The sequence below is a fragment of the Sinohyriopsis cumingii genome, chromosome 1 (assembly GCF_028554795.1).
Source record: "Sinohyriopsis cumingii isolate HCF-2022 chromosome 1, ASM2855479v2, whole genome shotgun sequence".
NCBI lineage: Eukaryota > Metazoa > Mollusca > Bivalvia > Unionida > Unionidae > Sinohyriopsis > Sinohyriopsis cumingii.
This window is the reverse complement of record NC_142961.1, coordinates 41,485,376-41,508,865: the sequence shown is the minus strand read 5'-3', so window position 1 is coordinate 41,508,865 and position 23,490 is coordinate 41,485,376. Positions and strand designations below refer to the sequence as shown.

At 37.5% G+C, this 23,490-nt stretch overlaps 1 protein-coding gene and 1 pseudogene across 1 annotated transcript in view; one reads left to right on the top strand and one right to left on the bottom strand.

Moving 5' to 3' along the window:
* Positions 1-17,047: 17,047 nt before the first annotated feature.
* LOC149806772 (uncharacterized) lies at positions 17,048-19,577 on the bottom strand (annotated as a pseudogene).
* Positions 19,578-22,260: 2,683 nt separating this feature from the next.
* The window catches only part of LOC149806771 (mediator of RNA polymerase II transcription subunit 23-like), a 72,669-nt gene continuing 71,439 nt past the window's right edge, over positions 22,261-23,490 (top strand). Inside the window, exon 1 of the mRNA XM_089957331.1 lies at positions 22,261-22,410. Within this exon, the coding sequence (XP_089813457.1) occupies positions 22,357-22,410 (54 nt within the window). The 5' untranslated portion in view covers positions 22,261-22,356. The remainder of the gene's footprint in view (positions 22,411-23,490) is intronic.

Below are 23,490 nucleotides of genomic sequence, written 5' to 3'. Positions count from 1 at the left end.
TGTTCTTCCCTGCTCTTGCAGTTGATGTCCTTTCTGATCTTGCTTTTTCAAGTTGCTGCTTCATTTTACTTCCCTTTGACTACTTTCTTGTTTTTCTTTTGTTCAATATAATCATATACTTTCTAGTTTAAAAAGTCAAAATTATAAATTTCTTTCTTAGATCTGACTTGCAAAATATCATTAGCTGCGCGATATACATCCCTAATCCAATCGGCACCTTTTAAAGTTTTAACATATTCGGGTTTTGCATACGTATCTTTATCACGATATCCATATGCGGCGATATCAACTATTTTGTTTGAGTCTTTGATATCGGCAATACCTTTAGGCGTAAATTTTTCAATGATGTTAGTTCTAACTCTCGGCAGAGGAGGTTGCTGGGATGGTGACTGGGCTGGGTTGTTGAATTAGCTGCTTGAAGGCTGCTAACAATATCGACAGGTAATGTCTCAAGCTCTTTTTGAACCGCCTCAGTTGCTGTAACAATTTTCTCCGTTGGTTTGACAATAGGTTTAAATAATTGTTCTGAACTCTCTGCCAATTCTACCTGAGGCTAACGACGCGTGTGCAATTTCTGTCTGACAGAATCACGGACGGGGAGATATTTTTGATTGCCTCTAGTCCCTCTCTAGCTAATCTAGCTGTGTAAGATTTCATAGTTGGTATAAAATCACACATTATTGATAAAATAATGATTTAAGTAGTCACACACTACACATCAGCAGACAGGGTGAGACAAACGGCGAGTGTCCGAAAGGTAAACGAAAACATTATACAAATATTGAAAATACAAAAGACAAAAATAAAGTAAGAAAATAAACTAACCCAATTTGAGAAACTCTCGTTTTTAGTTAGAGGCTTTGGTTTGATGTTATTGACCTTATATTTTTCATTTTCTTAGGTAGTTTTATTTTTGAAAATAGACCTTCCAGCTAGTAGTCGGTTCACCCTCTCTGTTGCTTGCTGCTTTGATGACAGTTACTTTCAAAACCTTTATCATAAACACAATACACAGAATCTTACAACAGCTGGTTCATTGTGCACTAACAGACCAAGGTCAACACTGTTTGGTCAAACTAAATGCATGGACCTAAATCTGCTGTGCATTATGTACTGGTCAACCTGGGTATATGCAACTTGCAGGTGAATCCGATTTATAAATTAGTATATATGATAATGCTTTCAACTAAAAGTATCACTTAGAAACAGGCATAGTGCACAATTATTTATTTTTGTTTCTCTGTTGCAAATGTTTATATTATAAATTAAATGTAACTAACTCTCACATTCTGCTAAATTTCTTTATACTCCTCACAAGAAAGTAGATTCTAAGAAAGTGAGTTATCTTTTCTCGCATCTGTTCGAGGAGGGGGACAAACCATAGTACCCTGTATACCTAAATCATGCATCTGACGCAAAAAAAATCTGCCGCAGTACGGGGTACATATTTAGACACGTGTATTTCACATTGCTCTTGACTTAGGATAGGACATGTTTCTAGATCAGATTCTTCGTTTCACAATTTATAAATTCACGTGAAATAAATAAACTATAGACTTTCTGATTTAGGATGTTTGTGAAATCCCTGACAAAAATGTTGATCCAAGAGTATTCGCGGGTTAACCCATTTTACGTCACACTCTGAGATGTCAAATATTTGCAGAGTTATTTTATAATCAGGCTGTCCCTATTTTTAGTATGCGCAAGACGTAAAATTTCATGTTTCATACATTTGAATTTCGGTACTAAAGGCACATGATGTAATTTTTAACAAAAATATAAATCTTAGGCATAAATTGCCTTTGATTCTTTTTGCAATATGCCCGAAGTTTTCAGAAGGTTTTACTGGTAGCCGACCTGATGGTGGAGCTTGTTGTTGTTGTTTAGTTGTTGGTCCGACAAACTTGTGAATAGATTCGTTGGGATCAACCAGCTGGTTTCTTTCTCGAGAGCGGGAGGGATCCTTTTACTCCCACTGCTTGATGGCTGGCCTGTCCTTTTTTCAGGATGACCTGCCTCTCTTAGTGGTGTCAGATAGTACCGCCTAATCACGGCTTTGTCTATGTGTTACCAAGCTGGCTTGACCAATAATCCCCTAAGCTGTCTACTCCCCTTCCAACTGGAAACTCTTTCTCTCCGGTTGCGCTGCTATGCTGCTTCCTCCACGGATGGAGGCAGATTATCTGAGACTTATATAAAATAGTTACTGCCGTTCCGGAAAGTAAATCTAGAGTAAGGTCTCACTAGATAGTTTCATCTTCTGACAAGTTGTAATGTAGAGGTCACGAAGCTAATAAACATGAGCTTTAATTTATAAGTTAATACTTAAACTAAATCTTTAAATCAACATATTCAAATTTAAAACTATAATCACCATGATACTGCCTACAATTTTTTAGCGGCCACCAGCATGCGTCAAGCATGTTTAGCTCATACAACAAGTTTGACTTAACATGGATTTATTCAATGAATATAACATTACGGTTCCATTGAAGCTAATACAGTACAATTCTTCCTGACTGGTAAATGTTTATAGTAATAATTATTTGCCAGAGGCATCTTGATAACATGTGGCAATGAATGCGGAAGTTTTATTATTTGTTAATACTTGTGACTGTAAGCAAAGAAAGCCTGCAATAAGGTGAGTTTAAAAGAAAACAGCTCCATAATCCAGGACCTAAAGGTCAGTCTCTTGGTATTTTAACTTGCAACACTTACTTGGTAACATGTTCGATTTACGGTCATCTAGCACTTAAACTTGGTCACTGCTTTTTCAAATCTCATCAACATAATGTGACATACCTCAAATTCAACTTTTTTCGTATTTCAACGAACTTTTAAATGCCCACAGTAATTTATAACATAATCTGTGCAGCTTTAGCTAGAGACAATTTCCTCATAAGGTAATTCATCACCCCTACTGTAAGAAGTATGTTATATAGCTACAGATACTAACAAACAGTGGTCGTGACTCAAGATTGATTTCATATCAAACGAGGAAGTCATCACAAAGACTAGATAGAATCCACTCATTCTTTGACAAACCACAAATAATCTTCAGGGACGTCATTGGGGGGATATTGCCCACCCACCAACCCGAATTTGCATGTGCTGTAAAATTGCTGCAGCCTATCTACGAAAATTAACAAGCCCGTTAAGTTTTGCTCCCCCCCCCCATTAAGTCCCCCCCCCCCGAAAGAAGTTGAAATTACGTCTCTGATAATCTTGAGGCAATATAAAAATTTCTTTAAAAATTATTGATATCTGGAACAACTGACAGGAAAAGGGTGTTAAATGTAGCGACATTAACCCAGACTGGAATGATCGGTCGTTTGAATTATGTCCAGACTTGGTGGATCCCAACCAATCTAATCACAAGTTCGTCGAACCAACAACTAAACAACAATAACAAGCTCAACCATCAGGCCAGCTACCAGTAAAACCTTCTGAAAACAGCTCGGGCAGGCAAGCCATCCAGATAGGAGAGGCAATTAGGACGGAAACATTGTAGAGCTTTCAGTGATAGGCAACCATGGATTCCCTGTTAGAGTAGGAAGAGCGACCAAGGCTGCAACCAATTAGAAGGAATGAAGGTTTTAATTCTGAGTTTGAAAACCCAGTCTGGTTTATAACGTTATCAAATTGTCTACTGACCGTTTTAATGCTGAATTCACTCCTGACATATTGCGAAAAACTTCGACATGCAACTGATTATGATATCAAAAGGGATCAAAGGTAACTCATGCCTAAGATTGATATTTTTGTTAACATTTACATCATGTACCTTTAGTACTGAAATTCAAAGATTATGAAACACGATATTTTCACAACCTAGTATAATACCATATTATGCGACTTACGCATACTAAATATAGGGACAGCCTAATTATAAGTAATTGGGCAAATAGTTGACATCTTATAGTGTGGCATAAAATGGGTTTATCCATGAACACTCGATGGCCTTGAAGAAACCTCGATTGACATGCTGCTGAATGAACTAAACGGCGTCGCAATACCCAAATTAAAAACACAAAATTAAAAGTATACCGTAAGCCCAAATAATTGATATAATCTTCCGGAAAAACGTCGAAATACGCATAGTACGGAGAAAATAAATAGTTGAAAAGTAGGAAGATTCTTAACTGGGAAATATTTTAATCGGATATGTGATTCTCGTATTCTTTAGGCTATCTTAGAGACAGCCATACTGGAAACAAGAAATTGGGCTTAGACTTGACTAAAAGAAATATGGTGCCATCAGGCATGCTGAAGCCGAGGGATAGATGGATGGACGCCGGTAGCCAAGGTTTCTTTCTTCCTGTGGCTTGCTGGGCGGCATTAAAATAGGCTCCAATTAAGTAGTAATCAATTAAAGTAGTCGCGAATGTAGCTTGGTATGATAAGGGACATTTGGCCAATACTACAGTATGCGGCTGCGCTCGCGGCCTAATCCTGAAGTTCATATTATCATTAGTATCATGAAATATATTCATAACAAATGCTTTAAAATATATCATAGTAGGTTGGCATTTGCAAATGGCGAGCATCCCAAAAAACGTCTTCATAAGGATTCAAATATATATTCACGATATTCATGCTCTTATTGACATAGGATGTTGAAAGATTCATACCTAATAAATTGAAAGAAACGACAGTGGAACCAACGTTCCATTTTTTTTATCTGAAGTGATGGTAAATATGATAATCCATTAAGTTCATCATAACCTTTCAGTCATTGCATCATGTATTTTAACCGTAAGGGTTTAACTTAGCACAGAAAAAAAACTATTCATTGCAATGAATTTTAATTGGTAGGAGCCCCTAGATTGCATTATGGTAATTGGTAAATAATCTTAATAAACTCCCGCTAGTCTGGCAACTATTTGCGTTACTTTATAAAAGTTCACCATCAAATTGAGAAAGCTGAAATATTTTAAAGTTATTTTGAAATAACCCCTATAAATGAACATGAGACCACAAAAACGAATGTCTTTACACTATAATTTGTTAGATTATTCAGGCTGTAATGAGAAAATGTCCCTGAGTTACAGGTGAGTACACATAACTTTACAATGTCTAACTGTTGATGGGGTCAGTTTAGAAGTGTGTGTTTGTGTATGTGTAAATGTTTTGAACATGGTTAATTTTGTTCAAAATACATGGTGCAATGATCGAAGTGGTATGATGAACATTAACGGCCGTGCATGTGTAGTGACCTAAGGCTACTCCGTTTGTTTGTGTGGGTATTCTATGTAAAATATCACAAAATATGACACTTTCTTCGCGTCGAATAGTTACGGAAACTGTTTTTTCTGCATGTACGTCTACCTATTAAATGTTACAATAATATTGTTTACTGCATTCATTTGTCCTATGATGTTGAGCAGTGCTAGAGAAGTTATTCTTGAAATTTTCTTTTATTTTTTAGTGATGAGGACCATATCTGATTTGCATCATATTTACAAAGTTAAAGGCCTTGAAACCAGGATGCTCAATGCACAATTATGTCTGGCTGACAACAGGTCCTATGAAAATTGCAAATACTGACGGATGAGAGGTGCTGCACGTTTCACACATGACCAAATCGTAAACCCACTTGGGCTTTTGACTCGATGAGCAAAGATATTAAGTGAATTGTGTTTATCAGCACATGATGAATAATACTGCGGCAAGGAAAGTTATATGCCAAAAGTAGACACACTATGGTAGCCAGGCAAGGATGGTCTCAGCAAGGTCTGAATCCACAAATCACTGACTGTGCATCTAGCATGCTAACCATTTAGCCATAATGGATCCGTACAAATTTTAAAAAGAAGCTAATTCCTTTTGTGAAATCTGCAAAAGATAAAATGGAATGTACAGCAAGGACGTTTAATCCCCTAGATAACTACAAATAATTAATATGTAAAAAAAATTGGACTACATACAATTTTAAAAATAAATGCGCACACCCATTATTGCCATCATTTCACTTAAATACTCATTGCAGATAAAGCCATCTCTGTTTTCATCTATCATGTCGAACACCTCTTTGAAGTCCTCAATCCGGGCCTGGTCAAACATACCTAATACATTAGAGGCTGCTCTATGAATCCTCTTTTTGGAAGTCTGTGTCTTTATTTTACGGCTAGTTATTTTGTATTATCACCTGAAAGAACGAAATGTGCTGTGGAGATCAGGGAATCAAAAATGCATTGTGAAGAAAACAAAACGTTCATCAGTATCTTCAATGACATGACTGTGCCAACATTTAATTTACAACAGAAAGATTTTGAGAATATTGTTTCATGCCAAAATAACTCTGGCTTCTCTCCGTGCTTTGTACTGAGTGATGGTTTGTTATCTCCAATCCTGATGTACAACGTCACGAGAACGTTTGGTGCTACACCTCACCAACGTTTAAATAAAGTAATAGACATACCACGTGATACTGTATAGCTATATTTCATCCCTTAATATTAACACTTAGCACTTTAAAGCCAGGTCTCAGATGAGTATAAGTTTTGTGTGTCTCAACATTCACCCAGAAGCTGTTAATACACGTAATGGAAGTAATATAGCACTCAGTAAAATCTAACTAGAGGTATATCATGAACCTTTCTTGTGTATTAAAAGCATGTCCAGTCAGCAAGATTAAGGTTACATGCGAAGTTTTATGTATTTGGACTTAATTGAGACTAATTAATTTCGTAGTTAAATTATAACTTCCAAATTTTCACTTATTTTTATGGCATTTTCTGGTCAAGGTTAAGATCATAGATCAACATTTTCTTTTTTGTCAGGTCTCCAGCAATTTTCAATCATAGTAATAGTGAGATAAAAGTACATCATAAATTAATATAAGTTCATATCACCGTCACTATTTTGTTCTAATTTTCAAGATCATTGTCATTGTCATCCTTCGGCTCAGAGAAGACGCTTAAGTAATGGAAATAAAATATCTTGGATTTTGTGTCTCCTACGACTAACAAGATTGATTATGCAAAGTTAAGATCACATTCACCTCAGGGCTGCTAACTTGTAATGTCGATGGTGTAATTTTAAATTAATTAAAAGTAGTGTCATCAAACAAATTACAATTTAACACCTAGGCAATTTGTGACTTTCATAATCTAAGTCTAAAAGGTCACATTCCAGCGTACATATTTTATTTGCCAAGTCTTGAAGTAAAAACGTATATTAATAGAGATGCAACTGAGTATGCTCATATCCACGATTACCACACATTGTTTCTTATATTACCACACATTGTTTCTTATATTACCACACATTGTTTCTTATATTACCACACGTTGTTTCTTATATTACCACACATTGTTTCATATATTACCAAACATTGTTTCTTATACCATAGTTCTGTCAGGAATGTCAATGTTTCAAGTTTTGTATCTATAATGTAGCTCTGCAGTTGTTTAAAATATTAGGAAGAACGTATACTTATATAAAATAACTAGAAAGTATGCTGTTTATCATGTTCTGTGTTATTTATCAAGGTCAATGTCCACTTCAGAACTGATACCGAAGTATGCCACTTTAAACAATATTATACAACGATTTAAAATTTCAAAATGTTATAATAAAAGCCAGTAAACTAGAAATAGCATAATTATAATTATTATTTTATTAAATTTATAAACAGAAGGACCATAATAATATAATGAGGACTTTGTATAGCGCCTATTCTTTAGAAACTCAAAGCGCTTTACAACATTAGACCACACCTATAACATAAAAAACATACATAATGACATTATTACAGAAAACAAACACCATGAAATTAAGAAACATAAATTAACATGCTGAAAATATTTAAGGTAGGGAACATTATTAGGTCTTTAAGTTTGTTCTTGCAGTCGAAATAAGTGAGCTTTAAAAGCACTCTTGAATGGGATCACTGTGGCTTTGTGTCTAAGTTCAGTGGGAAATTCATTCCACGTTGCTGGTCCCTGGTATGCAAAAGAACGTTGTCCATATGACTTCGTTTTCGTAGTGGAAATAATGAGTATACGATTGTCCGAAGAGGAGCGTAAGTCTCTTGCTGATGTGTACACATGGGTGAGGTCGGATAGGTATGTTGGACCGGAGTCCGTCAGTGAAACGTAGCACAGAGAACAAATTTTGTGTTTGGTTCTGGATCGAATGGATAGCCAGTGTAGGGAACAGAGCAGCGGGGAGGTGTGCTCTGATAGGGGTACCCTAAGTATGATCCGAGCAGCTATGTTTTGAACTTTTTGAAGTTTCTGAAGTAGATATTGAGATGAACCAGACATAATTGAGTTACAATAGTCCAGTCTTGAAAGTCCTAATGAACATACAAGTGTTAATTAAAGAGGGATATATATTTTATAATGCACAATACTTGCTTTATTGATATTATGGGGAGCTTTCTACAAACAGTAAAGAAAACTATAAAAGTTCAGATCCATTGGATGCATAGAGTGGGTGATGGGGCAGAGTTCATTATATAAAAGTCTACAAAGCGACTTTGTGAAAAGAAATGCAGTGACTATACAACGAGTTGTGTCAGGAAGCTATCCACTTTTCGGATATCTTCCTGATGAACAAAAAGCCTGTGAGGCAAAATACATTACATAGTACTCTACCCAACGAATCCAGGTATTGACTGTATGTTGAGAAATACATACAAAAGTTACACAGCGATTTTGTTGCCGACCTCGCTGAATGCACGTGGAACCTGGAAGGTGTACAAACGCCATGTCAAGAAGGTAATCGATTTTCTCATTCCGCTATAGCCTTTGAACCGCGGAAAACTGCAAAGACAGTGCAGAAGTGCGAGCAGAGTAAATCTCAGAAGTATAGTGCCTTATCTGTTCGTGAAGCAGACAAAAGCGGCATCTCCTGTCCAGTATGCCACAAACAATTGAGAGTACACATTGACCCAAGTAGGAAAATAAAAACGACCAAATATTATAAAGTTATCAATTAACGAAGTCGTATTTAAGCTTAGACTTTAAATCATTTGGATAGAGTTTATCTAGACGCTGAATCCAATAAGTTCGGTTTACCATACCTTCCATTTTCGAATAGCAATTGTCATAAATGATATCATGCAACTTATGGAAGCCGCTGTTAAAGTGAGTAACAACAAGAGATTAAAAAGATGGCTCCGTGAAGTTATTTATGTCCACTCAATGTACATGCGTTTAGATACCTACGATGTTGTGACCATTACCTTGTAACCTACTATGCAACAACCCACACTTACTTTTCAACACACCAATGTAGCGACCAACAACTAGTCATTTACTACACAACATCTCACACTTGCTATCCAACATGCCCCTGTAGTGATCTACACTCAGGCAGCAACTATTCAATTGCCAGTAATCTATTATTGATTACCCCATACTATTCAATGCGCCAACACCTTGTTATATACTATCCCACACCCTACATTTGCTACCCAACACCATGCTTGATTTAACAGTACTCAGGCATCTACAATCCAACACCTCAAACTTACTATTCAACGCCAAACACATCCAAGCAACACGTCGCTTGTGGTGAGCAATACCCAATGATCTGCTAATAACCATCTCACAGCTCCTTTCCAATTGAAATAAATTTTAAAAAGAAATAATCAACACCATTTTCTCTAGATTATCCCTTTTTAAATAAGCTCAAGCGTCAGCAAATGACGAATGGAGTTAGAGCTACTCTCCCTACTCTGCATGTACAACTGACAAATCATTGTTAAAGATGAACATATTTACAAGGTTAAAAACGCTGTGAAGTAAGACTAGACTTCCAATAATCTAGTACAGTGTCAATTTGCAAACGAGTTAAAGAATGTAGATAGCCATCATTTTTCCAAAACACCAACTAGCTTCCTTCGTTTCTAGAGAACACACTTCCAAACATTTCACTACATGCTCTCTAAAAGATGGAAAAAAATTACAATATTTACCACACACTATCGAATCCGATACTTATAATCTCACGTAACTGAATTAATTTGGTACAGCATTTATTTTCATAAAGTCGATGATACCATGATAACCAGATGAGATAATCTATAAGAATGAAAATACTCCACTCTGTAGTGTTTGGGAAAGTAGACGACTAACCAACGTATTCCCGGGCGATGACTGTCGTCCTTGGTGATGACCTAAGCACGAAAGTGTTTATGTTGTTGATAAGGAAGTCCATCTTTTGTACACATCACTGGGTATTCAAAGAAACTCTGTAAAAACTGTCTGCCAGAAAGAAATGAATTTCCCAGGCATTCATTTGTGCAGGTGCTGATGGGTAATGAGTGCCTACTGTATGTATGTATGTATGTATGTATGTAATGTAGCAACAAAAAAACAGCCTGGTCACACGAGTTTTGTCATAGATTCTCGTATATGTCCGTAAATTAGATGTTCTATCTGGATAGAATTTATTTTCGGTATCTGATGATATACTGGTACTGACTCAAGTAAATATCTTTAAAAACGAATATCCAGGTCTGTTCGCTCCATCTGTTAACACATGCCTTATGCTCAAATGTATTATTGAAAAGGGGACGTCTAACTAAGCAAAGAAACAAACTCTACAATATTCCTAAATGTTCAAAAATATATATAAAAGTTTAGGCGTTATAAATACTTGCAATTATATTCAAAGGAAAAGAAATAAAACAAACGAGAAGGCTCTGATGGCCTAAGTTAATAAAGCGACGATAAAATATGTTTGTTTCTAACATATTTCTCATTAGTTGGGAAAATATTTAGTTCGGAAGATTGATGGGTTCGTAGGCTGGGACACACAATGGAAGCTAAATCCATACATACATACATACATACATACATACATGCACACTTAAAATGTTCAGCAGATGAAAAGAGCATTCCTAAATAGCCAAAGGTATTTGCTAAATATTAAATTTTAGTTGAATCAAGGAATTCGATTTGTTCATCGCGTCGTAAATTCACATCATTGAATTTAACCATTTGATTCAAATTTAATGTGATCAATATAGAAAAATACTGAAAGTATCCCATTCATGATATTAATCAAAATACCTCAAATAAAATTACACAAGTACCTTTTCCGCTAGAGGGAGCATTCCATTTAAGATTATTTCCATTTGTTTGCAAGTTATCAATATCTGAAGAGAAAATGATTATTTTAAAATACGTCTAATCTGCTTTCCAGATAGCTTGAATGTTCTGCTATATTTTATTTATTGTTTGGTTAGAAGAGATAGAAACTTAACAAAATAAACAAGGCGTCAAGGGGCAGAAGTTGATCTGGAAATATTCTGTTCGTGCTTGGTAGATGTGGGATAACTTTAAAGTGTGAGAAATATAAAATTTATTTGATTGCGGATTGAGAGACAATGAAAACCCAAAATTTTGAAATACCAACGCACAGACTAAATTATTTCTTCTATTATCGTCTTCATTGCGTTGTTAATACAATGACTTTATACCATTGGCCTCGATCTCGATATACTCCCATCACGGGAGACTACTCATACTCGAATCTCCGTGATTCTCGCCAAGAATGAACACTATCAAAAGGTCAATAGAAGTTGTAAACAAATGAAAAATAAAATAAAAATACACAAATGTTAAGCAAAAAAATCATGCATATAACAAAGTCAAAGAGACTCGTAAGTGCCAAGCAAATATACAACGTAGAATAGTCAGTATGGTGAATTGGTCTGTTGCACGAAGAATTATAAACAATGTTTATTTTTATTGGCCGCCGTTTGTTTTAAATATATCCAATTAAATACATAAATCTCTATTTTTTTAATTATTTTTGGGAGAGTTCTCTAAATCAGATAGAGAGCTCAAGAACTGTATAAGACAGTTCTCTAATTAAATGATTACAATCTAATTCAGCATCGGTTGACATATATGTCAATGAGTTAATGAGATCATCGTATGTATTAGAGACCACTTCAAGAGAATTACATAATTATATGATTCATTGGAGAAGATCTTTAACTGTTGTTTCTAGGCATCCATAGCTAACGTCTTAAAATTAAATGATAAATGCTCTCTTGATTATTTTTTGTCGCGTTTGATTGCACATGCATGCAAAGTAGGTTTACGCTATCGTTGAATAACAAAATGGTCGCACGACAAGAGATAAATCGGGTAGCCAATACTGTAAATATATGTCTTGGGCTTGAAACTGAAGGAAATCAACCACATTAAAAAGATTTTCTTGTATGCGATTAAGGACATCGTGCAAGACAAACAGAACTCTAAATTCTTTACTGTACTACTCTGGGCCACTCGCAATTCTGTACGAGAACTTCGCTAGACCAATGAATATTTGATCGAATGTTACGATTTCTGAGCTGGACAACAGTTACGTTTTAGAGCTGGGTCATAGGTTAAGTGCAGAGCAGAACCACAGAAAATAATGTAATTTCAAAATTTCTGGACCACAGATTAGTTAATAGCTTTAACATTTTATTGAACAGTTTGAAAGTGTTTTCAAAACATCAATAATGTCACAAGCTAAACTATTTTTAATTTAACAGTTTCTAAAGCGGTTATACTTCAGGAAAAGGACAGGAGTAATTCCGTTCCGCTACAGCATTTCCAGCTGTGCATTTAATTTAATTTTTTCTTCTTTTTTTCTTTCTTTCTTATAAATAAAATATTTAACTAAAAAAAAAATATTTCAACTAGAAATGTAATTAATATCTTATCCTAATCATTTGCATGGCAAGAAAAACCTCATAGACCAGTAGCGTTTGCGATCATTTTAGTAGCACACCAAACGTTGTACGTAAATACCTGTGGCGTTCCGACAATAGGGGAGGAAAAATTCTTATTCACCATCAACATTAAAGATTCTCGAATTAATACACTAGGGAGTTCTACACTTAAATTATAAAATTTTTCTAATTCGATTACATCTGTCTTAATTCTATTCCAGGGATCTACACATCAGAAATAATAACTGAATTACAGATATCTCTACATATTTCATCACACCATCTGAATCCATTACTTATACATAAAAATTAGATCTAATCTCAAAAACAAACATCAAGACGTTAATTACTCGTCAGGGGAACATTAAGTTCTTCAAGCAGAATTTCGTCTCTGGTGACTTGGTAATGCAACTGTTTAAGAATTAAAAACGTCACTGTCCGGCTTTGGAACTTTTTATATTACAGGTACAAAGTCATTTACCCACATTCCCATTCGACCTCACGAGCATTTGCTAAGGTTGTGACGTCAGCTATTTCCTCTACTTCTTTAATTAATATTTCTTTAACATATCTCATGACGTTACTACGCGTGTTGGTGTGTACGTTATAGTGATCGGTTGAGCCACGTATTGTTTCATCCCAATAGTACCTGTATCAACATCACTTTCTCTGATCCACCGCTGTCAGTGACCTCAATCAGATTCTTTACCACAAAGTCGCCTTTCAACTTGATACGAGTATCTTCAATGTCTAGGTCTGATGCTTTCAGTTTGCCAGTTTGATCTTCAAAAATCACAAGTTTGCCTGAATCGACGACATCAACAACAATACGACTAAAAAACTTAGACAAATCCGCTTTGTTGGTAAATCGGCTCAGATTCACATCAGCACAGTGTCATCGAGCCGAGTAACGTCAGTAAATATTAATATACATTGTTGTATAATATCACACGTACTCTAATTTGAAATCAATAAGTGTTTGCGGAGTTGGTTAACGCTCCAGTGCACGCAACACTTAATGATAAGAAGACAACATATGGGACCATCCAACCGTTCATTGTCAAATGAAACAACGGTTGCCTACCACACTTGGATAAATAGTTAACAACTTTACCTGGCGGTGTAAATACATACAAATCAAAATACAAAAAAAGAAACTATATTGAGGCATTACCACGCATGCGACCCAGTGAGTGTCACCGACTGCCTTTTTCAAAGCCATTCCTGATGCAGTTCTGACAGGCCCTAACGCTGCAGCTTTTGCAACCACTGGAGCCGCTGCTGTCAACAATGCTTGAATCACTGCAAGGAATGGAATTATTAAGCCGGTCTTTTGCATTTGTGTCATCCCTGACTTGGATAATTTTAATGTCACTGAGGGTTTTTTATTTTTATTTTTCCGCATTAAGTTGAGCGATTTGTGTTTGGGCCAACCACACAGTGACATTCCCACTTAATTTTGCCGGAGGATGTTTTAATGTGACCCGAACATTGTTTTTACTGCATGTTTTATTTTCTCACGTTATTTTCAGTAAGGCCGACCCTCACTAATCATTTCACGTTATTAATTTTAAAAAAGTACGTAACACATTAAATTATGAATTTTCGACAGGTGCATCGATCACTCTCATTCGACCAGTAGCAAACTCCAACGCCACTGTCTTGCCGGAAAGTATCACAGCATATCATCGATAGCCACCTTTAGCGTCACCCAAGATCAACAAAAAACACAAATGTGCTTGATGTAACACTGCGATACGTGCACGTATCAAAATGTATTCGGGACCACTGCAACATACTGATATTATTTCGTGGTATAGATGTACATTGTCTAGTAAATATGCATTGGGCCTGGTGTGCTATCTACAACTGTGGGATGAATTTCGTAATCTGCGTGCGGTTGTCAACCGGAGCCGTTAACGTCTTCTCACAATTGACTTGAATAGTGGACCATACACGGGGTTGGGGATATTTTGCCGGTTTGGACGCGGAAATGTAGCAACGGTATTAAACATATACAATGATGAAATCCACTAGTGATGTAATAGCTAAGCCTGCTGACCGATATTGCAAAACCGCGTAAGATCAAATGGAACTTCTTCATGAGTAAACGGATGCACACAAGTGTGTTAAATATGTTATAGTCCCGACAATATCCATGGAAAGACGTCGCAAAGAGCTTTGAACAAATGTTTGCACCACTGATCAAACCAAAGAGAATTGTAGACAAGACCACAGTAATCGCGAAATTGCGGTAACCAACACAATAATGATGGGAACAGAATAAGGATCTGGTCCTGTTCTTAACCCAGCCAAACGTGTCAAAGATATTAAGAAATCCAATATGGCAACCGAAGAGACTATCAAACGCTTGCCTGGTCAGATGGGGTGGGGTGGGGAATCCCATGAAGACTTAGATGAAACTAAAGAATACATCAGAGAAATTGGAGACAGCGTTGTTGTGGTTGCAAAAGGCACCCAGATACTCAACGAAGACGTCAGAACAGCACTTGCAAATATTCCAAAGCCATCACAACCCGTGTACAAGTGGAATTAACACGGCAATTATTTACGGAAGTCGTCAGTGGATTTTTGAAATCCCATATATGCCATTTGGAAAACATTACGCAATTAAGACGATATCGTGTTAAAAAAGCAGGGGACCTAAGTGATTACATTATAAATAAAATAAGTGAATATTCAAAGAAATTACTGGAGGACGACAATCGTCCCGTCCCGCGTGGTCATCATAATACTGCGTGATTAATACATTTAACAGGAACAAATGTTGAAAGGTGATAGATTATACGAAGAATTTATGGCAAAAGCAGAAGTAGAGAGAAAACGCGTAAAACGAGGAAAAGGTGTCACTCATCCATGCAAATTTAACCCGTGCATGAAAAGGTTCACAAGCAAAACTCATCTGTGGGAGAAGGTTTGGGTGCAATAATTGACCAACAACAATAAAATGAACTCGTGGATTGGTTTGAAACGCTAGTAGTATCAGTTTGCGCAGAGAACAACGCACCAGAAGTCATCAACAGTGCAGCAACACTTTGTCAGTTATTCCTTACCAACAATATCATGGACCTGGTGATGTTTCGCTTGTTAATATACAAACTGACTGAAGACATTGATGGTGTATATAACGAACAAAGTTCGTACAACATTGATTATGAGTACTGATGCAATTCCTATTTTACGCCAAATCAATGCTGTATCCCAGCGTGCTTTTACAAACACAACTCCGATCGTTAACTTGATGATTACAGTTTGATCAAGGAAACCAGAATTTTATGTATCCTGCACACTCGAGACTGCGCTAATGTCGTTGTGCATTTCTATTACAGTTTTGGCCATATATTCGATGAAGACCGTTGGGTGAGCCCCCGAAAATAACTTATGCTTTCAGGGGACGATGGCGCAACATGAACTTCCAACTAGTGCGTACAACGTTATGCCAATCAGTGATGTGATTCGACTGAAAATATTGTTATTAAGACTGGGTCTCGGTTATCTAGAATGATTGTCCGAAGACTAATAACTAATCTTACGCATGGGATATACTATCACGTCAAATATAATCAATATTACCACAGTTTAATCTAGCGTGCGATGATATCAGTAACCATTAGTTTTGGTTCGCGAAGTGTAGCTTCCACCAGTATTGCGTCGCAGGATTTATACATTGTTTGGATTCTCCACCAATGCTCCATAAGGTTTTCTACTGTCAAATACCTTTGGTTTACACTTGTAGACGTGAATGGGCATGCATTGTATCTCAATGGGGAGACCATGATAATAAAACTGTACAGTAGAGATGAGCTAAGGTTTCGATATAATCACAGTCGTAAGTAGATATGCGCGACTCGTGTGTGTTCTTAACGTGAGAAACCCGTTTACGCGGTATATTACGAAAATGGTCATGATGATATTGTCCTAGGATTATTCACAGATTCACCAAAGATTATATTTGCGGTTCTGGCTGCGTGCACTGCAATAATAGCTCAACAAGTTGCAATGCGAGCCCTTGATAGCATCAAAAACTTGGTGGCGGATTGGTTACAAAATCTGCGATTGTAAGTGGTCCAATCGATTCGAGAACGATTACAACGATTAGTGACTCAAGTATAACCAAAGGCGGTTACACTTTCACAAACACTTCTATCGACAGCAACAACGCCATCTCTGGTTAGATGAAGCTGCTCAACAACAGCTGGCTGATTCAATAAATGCAAATGCGGATTTGGGAAGCCGATAAATGGTTTTGGGTGAGATCTGGCCGTCATTGACGTAGTAGACCAAGCAATGACCTTTCTGCGTCTTTACACTGGGAACTGACGATTGACTGTAGTACTTTTATTAGTTAGTTTTGCCACAGTCACCCCCGCCGGGGTATAGGCCGCCCACAAAAGATCGCCAGAGGTTTCTGACCTGTGCCATCCCTTCAAGCTGACTCCAGGTGTGACCCATCTTAGTGATGTCCACCTCAAGGTCGCGTCGCCAGGTGTTTCTTGGTCGTCCCCTTCTCCGCTTACCTTGAGGGTTCCATTTCAATGCCTGTCTGGTAATGTTGGTTGGCGGCTTACGTAAGGTGTGTCCTATCCAACCCCACCTTCTCTTCTTGATCTCGTCCTCTACCGAAAGCTGGGAGGTTCTCTGCCACAGGTTGTTGTTGCTGATGGTGTCTGGCCGGTGGATCTGGAGAATTCTTCTTGGGCAGCTGTTGATAAAGGTCGGAACTCTCTTTACGGTCGACTTGGTGGTTCTCCAGGTCTCTGCTCCATACAGTAGGACTGACTTCACGTTGGAGTTGACCAGTCTGTTCTTGGTAGTTAATGAAATTTCTTTCGAGCTCCAGATGTTCTTGAGCTGTATGAAAGCTGCTTTCGCCATTCCGACCCTTTCCTTGACATCTGCGTCTGTGCTACCCTGCTGGTTGATAATGCTGTCCAGGTACGTGAAGGACTTCACCTTTTCCAGGGGACTTCCCTGCAGTGTGACTGGGTTGTTACTGGCATAATTGATCTTGAGTATCTTGGTCTTGTCTTTGTGGATGTTGAGGTCAACCTGTGATGATGTGGCTGCCAGTACGTCGGTCTTGTCCTGCATTTGCTGCTGACTATGGAACAATAGTGCTAGGTCATCGGCAAAGTCCAGGTCCTCAAGTTGACTCCACAATGTCCACTGGATCCCATTTCTCCGCCCATTGGTGGACGTTTTGATAATCCAGTCGAAGGCAAGAAGGAAGAGAAACGGAGACAGCAAGCAGCCTTGCCTCATGCCAGTCTGAACTAGGAAGCTGTCTGTGTGCTGTCCTGCATAAATGACACTGCAGGACATTCCGTTGTAAGTGTTCTTGATCAGGTTCACCAGCTTGGTTGGGATGCCGTAGTGGCGAAGAAGTTTCCAGAGTGTCTCTCGGTCCACGCTGTCGAATGCCTTCTCATAATCGACAAATTTGATGTAGAGTGAAGAATTCCACTCCAACGATTGTTCGGCTATGATGGGAAGAGTAGCTAATTGGTCCGTACACGATCTGTTCTGCCGGAAGCCCGCTTGCTCATCTCGTAACAGTGGGTCAACGGCCTCCTTCATCCTCTCCAAGAGGACCCGGTTGAAGACTTTCCCTGGTATTGATAAGAGTGTGATTCCTCTGTAGTTGAAGCAGTTTCTGAGGTCGTCTTTCTTTGGGATCTTGATGAGGTGTTCCTCCTTCCAGTCAGTCGGTATTTCTTCTTCCTCACAGATCTTATGAAAGAGGTGGTATAGCATTTCCACTGAAGCATCTAAGTCTGCTCTGAGGGCTTTTGTTGGGATGCCATCAGGTCCAGCTGCCTTCCGTTCTTAAGCTGGGTGATGGCTTTCCTGATCTCGTCTCTGGTGGGATTGTCACAGCTTATGGAAAGATCTGTGTTGGCTGTGTGGATTTCTGGGTGATTTAGTGGGGCTGGCCTGTTGAACAGTTCTTCAAAATGTTCTGCCCATCTCTTAATTTGTTGTTCTGTACATGATATGGTCTTTCCCTGCTTGTCCTTACGGGTCTCTCTGTTTTGCTGTTCTTGCCGGACAGCTTCTTGGTGATGTCATACAGCTTTTCCATATTTCCACTTCTTGTTGCTTCTTCTGCCTCTGCTGCCATTCCTTCAACATAGTTTCTCTTATCTATCTTGATGATTCTTTTCACTTCTCTGTGGTAGTCAGTGTACTCATTTTGTACCTTTACTTTTTTAGTTATTGTCCTACTGCTATTTACTACTGATTTTTTCTGTTTACGCTCCTGGATTTTGCGCAATGTTTCGGCTGAAATCCATTCTTTCTGCTGGTGCTTCATGGGGCTTAGTACTTCTTGGCATGTTGATTTTATTGCCTCTTTAACTTTCTGACATCTGTTGTTTGCGGTGTCTTCCTCATCTTCAAGAAGCTCTTGTAGCACTAGGTACTTGTTGTTAAGCATCAGTCTGTATTCTTCTTTAGTTTTTGCCTCTTTCAACAAGCTGATGTTATACTTTGTTTTCTTCACTTTTGTGCCCATCCAGTTCTTCTTCAGCTTAAGTTTCAGCCTTGCGACAACTAAGTGGTGGTCAGATGCCACATCTGCTCCCCTCTTCACCCTCACATCTTGCAGGGATCTTCTGTATTTCTTGGCTATGCAGATGTGGTCAATCTGATTTTCTGTCACATGATCTGGTGATATCCATGTGTTTTTATGGATTCTTTTGTGGGTAAAGATGGTACCCCCAATGACCAGGTTGTTCAGTGCACAAAGGTCTGCAAATCTCTCTCCATTTTCGTTCATCTCGCCCAGGCCGTGGATCCCCATGGCTTGTTCATACCCTGGGTTGTCGGACCCAACTTTGGCATTGAAGTCACCCATGAGGATGTTGATGTCATTGTCTGGGAAGTTCTCTACTATATATTGTAGTCTGTTGTAAAACTGGTCCTTATCTTTTTCTTCACCGTCATTTGTTGGAGCGTAGCACTGTATGACGTTCATCTTTATTTTCTCCTTCTTGGTCCTAAATATTACCGTGAGGATTCTGGGCCCATGTGGTTCCCATCCTATCAGTGCATTATATGCTTGCTTTTACAACAAGACCCCACCCCCTGTGTATGAGGCGCATTATCTTCCTCATGTCCTGAATACAGTATCATCTCTCCTGTCATCAGTCTTCTTTGTCCAGATTGAGTCCATCTTGTCTCACTAATGCCCAGTAGGGATAGGTTGTAGTTCATCATCTCTGCTGGTACCTGTGATGTTTTTCCTGCCTCATATATTGTCTTCACATTCCATGTTGCGATGTTAATTCGCCTTTTTGATAGAAGGGTGGTCTGTTTGATGGCTTCTGCGGGCTCGCGACATTCACCACATAGCATCATAAATCTTCCAGAAGAAGACCCTCCCTCCCTCAGGCTTTCAGTTTCTGGTTTGTCTTCTGTTGACGTTTTTGTAGTAAGTTGGGTTTTACAGGGTCGGGTTGCTAGCCCCACGCCCAACTCTCCTTGGGACTGGCAATGGCGGAGTTAGTACTTTTATATGATCTGATATATCTTTTGCTCTCAGTTGGTTCCAATCTACAAGATAGTATTGGTAGACACTACATTAGTTTTATTTTGTCCATTGGGCTTCCACATTTTTTACCCTCGCCGGAAAGTTAATATGATCTTTCAGAATTGGTAACATTCGTCTCTCGAAGTATGACTGGAAACCCGAAACTTTTTCTGAAATGACATATGTTGCATATTTTACTCTTTCTTCTAATATAACAGAATTGTCCACCTGTGAGATTCCTTTGTCACCGAAGAGGGTGTCCACAATTCCACAATTGTCTTGCTGTCCTGCACGTTGACACTGACCCTATTTTTGAAAATAATTAGAGACATTTTTCTTGTGAAGTGTGCACACTATCTGTCGCTCCACGAAATGACCACATTAAACCTTTACTAATTGCAGTTTCGTGATCTGTGCCGACAATCAAGGTTTCTAATTCTTCATGTGTGAAATGAATGGCAATTTGTGAGAAGAAAGCATTGTATGATTCAAAATCAGATTTTACCTGGTAGAAAAGTTGGGCCGAAAAAATATGTGACTTTCTAGTATTGTTTCATGTAAGTTCCCTGTTTTTAACAAATCTTGAAATTAAACACATTTCACCAACTCATAACACGTTTCTCTCCTTCGTGCAACAGAATTGTTTTATATCCTGTACCTGTACGTCAGTGTACATCATGATGGATGGACCGGAATCAAGGTATCGAACAACATTAATGATAGGGTGCTCAGAACACACCTTACTTTCCACATTTAGAATTATGTCGGCTAGATTTCTGTTCTAAAAGTCTCGGGGTGGGGGTGTCGTCCTTGTCTTTATTGCCTGTGCTTAATGTTTTGGACAATCTTTAAAATTCCGGGATGAATTTCGTAAAATATGTGCGGATGTCGCCCAGATTCTTTTCATCTTGAGTGCAATTATTTATATTAAAAGTCACTGTTTAATATTTAGTGAAACCGTAACAAACACTATTGTTCATTCATCTATTAAATTCCGTTAGTGTTGCTTGAACGTTACATCGCTTAGTATCCTGTTAAACGATTATTATGTTTGGTCATGCATGACATTTGCTGGATTATCTGTGCAATTAACGTGGACATCAATGTAACGTGTAGCAGGCGGGTGTGCATGCGGCATTTGATGAAAGCATAATCTATTAGTTTAGCTGGTTGTGCAATTGAAATTATATTTTAACCATTGTTTCTCAAATATGTCAGTTAACCATTTTTTAGGGACACTTAGAAAATTTAAAGCTAAAAAAGTCTCTTAAATGGGGGCACAACAAAATAAATTATATGGTTATATGTTGCTCACAAGTGGCATATATATATATATAAAATCATTAATATCTATATTTTAAGTGCATAATACCTTTTTCCAATTAAGTAATTCTGGGTCTATTACTCCATTTCCTCTCCATTACTGTAACTAATTATTTTAATTCAAAATTTAGAAAAATAAAACCAAACAATAAAAGGTCACCGAACTGGAGACAGAAATAAATAAATAAATAAATAAATAAATAAATAAATAAATATGATTTGTTCCATGTCTAAACATGTGTTTAATTTGATATTTGTTATCATAGTATAATATACTTTACGGTATATTCAATTTGGAGTTCGATTGCATTACACCAATAATTTTCATATTAATATAGCTGAATAAACAGCATCAACAACAAACTGTACCAAAAAACGTTATTTTAATTTACTCAAATACTGCAGTTTATTTTATATTACTGTATGGTCGTCTCCGTTCTCTACATTACTGTGCTGTACCTCACGGTGTTTCGGACACCGCGACAGGGGACCAGTCGTGCTGTGTCTTAAATCGTGATGTTCCTATGATTAGATTTATCATGAACTATATTCATAAAAATTACATTAAAATGTATAATAATTTTAATAACTAAATAACAGGATCCAAATTATATGTTTTGATGATCTATACCCTTTTCTTAGTCTTTTGAAACTTTGAAACAGTTATGAAGTGTTTCAGGATGGCACCTGCAAATGGCAGCCTCCATGAATAAGCCGCCTGGGAAAGATTAAAATACATTTTCACGTTATTCATGCTCTTAATAACATAGCACGTTGACGGCGTAAGAGTCTGGAAATGAAAGAAAACACGGTTGAAGACAGAGTTGTTGATGCTGTGTCTGAACTGATGGTAAATATGATATTTTCTTTCTTTTGTTCATCGTAACGCGTACTTGAACCATATGCTATGGCTTCAGTTGAGCAAAGCAAAAACGATTCATTGCGGTGAATTCTAACTGCTGATAGCACCCAGATTACAATCTGATAATTGCAAAAAGGTTTAAGAAAAAAACTATTAGTCAAATCCGGCTAGTCCCTGCACTATCTATGTTTATTAAAATTCACCAGCAAATTGACAAAGCTGAAAACATTTTCGAGTAATTTTTTTAAAAAAAAACACCTGTAAATGTACACGATACGTTATGTACGAATGTTTTGGCACTATAATTTCTGAATTTGTTTGGACTGTAATGAGTAGTGGTTAGACCAGGAAGTAGTTCTCCACTAGAATGTAAGACATAGCACATGTTTTTGTTTTAGTGCTGTCTTACTACCCAAATAACGACATTGTATAGCGTGTTCCAATGTCAGTTGCCATCTGAGTGAGTAGTCAAAGTTTCAGGAATATCTCACACATTTCGCACCTTATATCGACACTCTTCCACTAATATATGTGTAATTAATATACTTAATGTGCCGTCTTCATCTTGGCGGAATAAAAATATGACACTAGCAAATGGACACATTTTCAAGCTCCATTGACATACATTTGAATTTGTTACAATGCAACCGTAGTCGAGGTATGCCGAAGTATGTTTAAGTAGGTTCATATGGGGGATATGTTTCTTGAATGAAACAAAACATTGCTTACAGTTCCAAAATAGCCATAATATATTTTTTTTTGTTTCATTAAAGAATAATATTTCAACTTAACCCAATTCTGGCATTCCTGGCTTTCATCACTTTCCAGCCAAATGAAATACAGGCCAACGAAACTTGAAAACAGGTCCACTTCTTTTGTGAGAATTTGAATTTATTAGAGAAAAACATCAGGGTAAGTAATGTATGACAAAAACATTGTAACTTTACTTTGTAGAAAAGTGTCATTATTGGTTGCCAGTTGTGTGTGACATTCCTGAAAATTTGACTTTCATTACACTGTTAGTTGACATCAAAACACACTACACAGTGCCGTTAGTTAGGCAGTAAG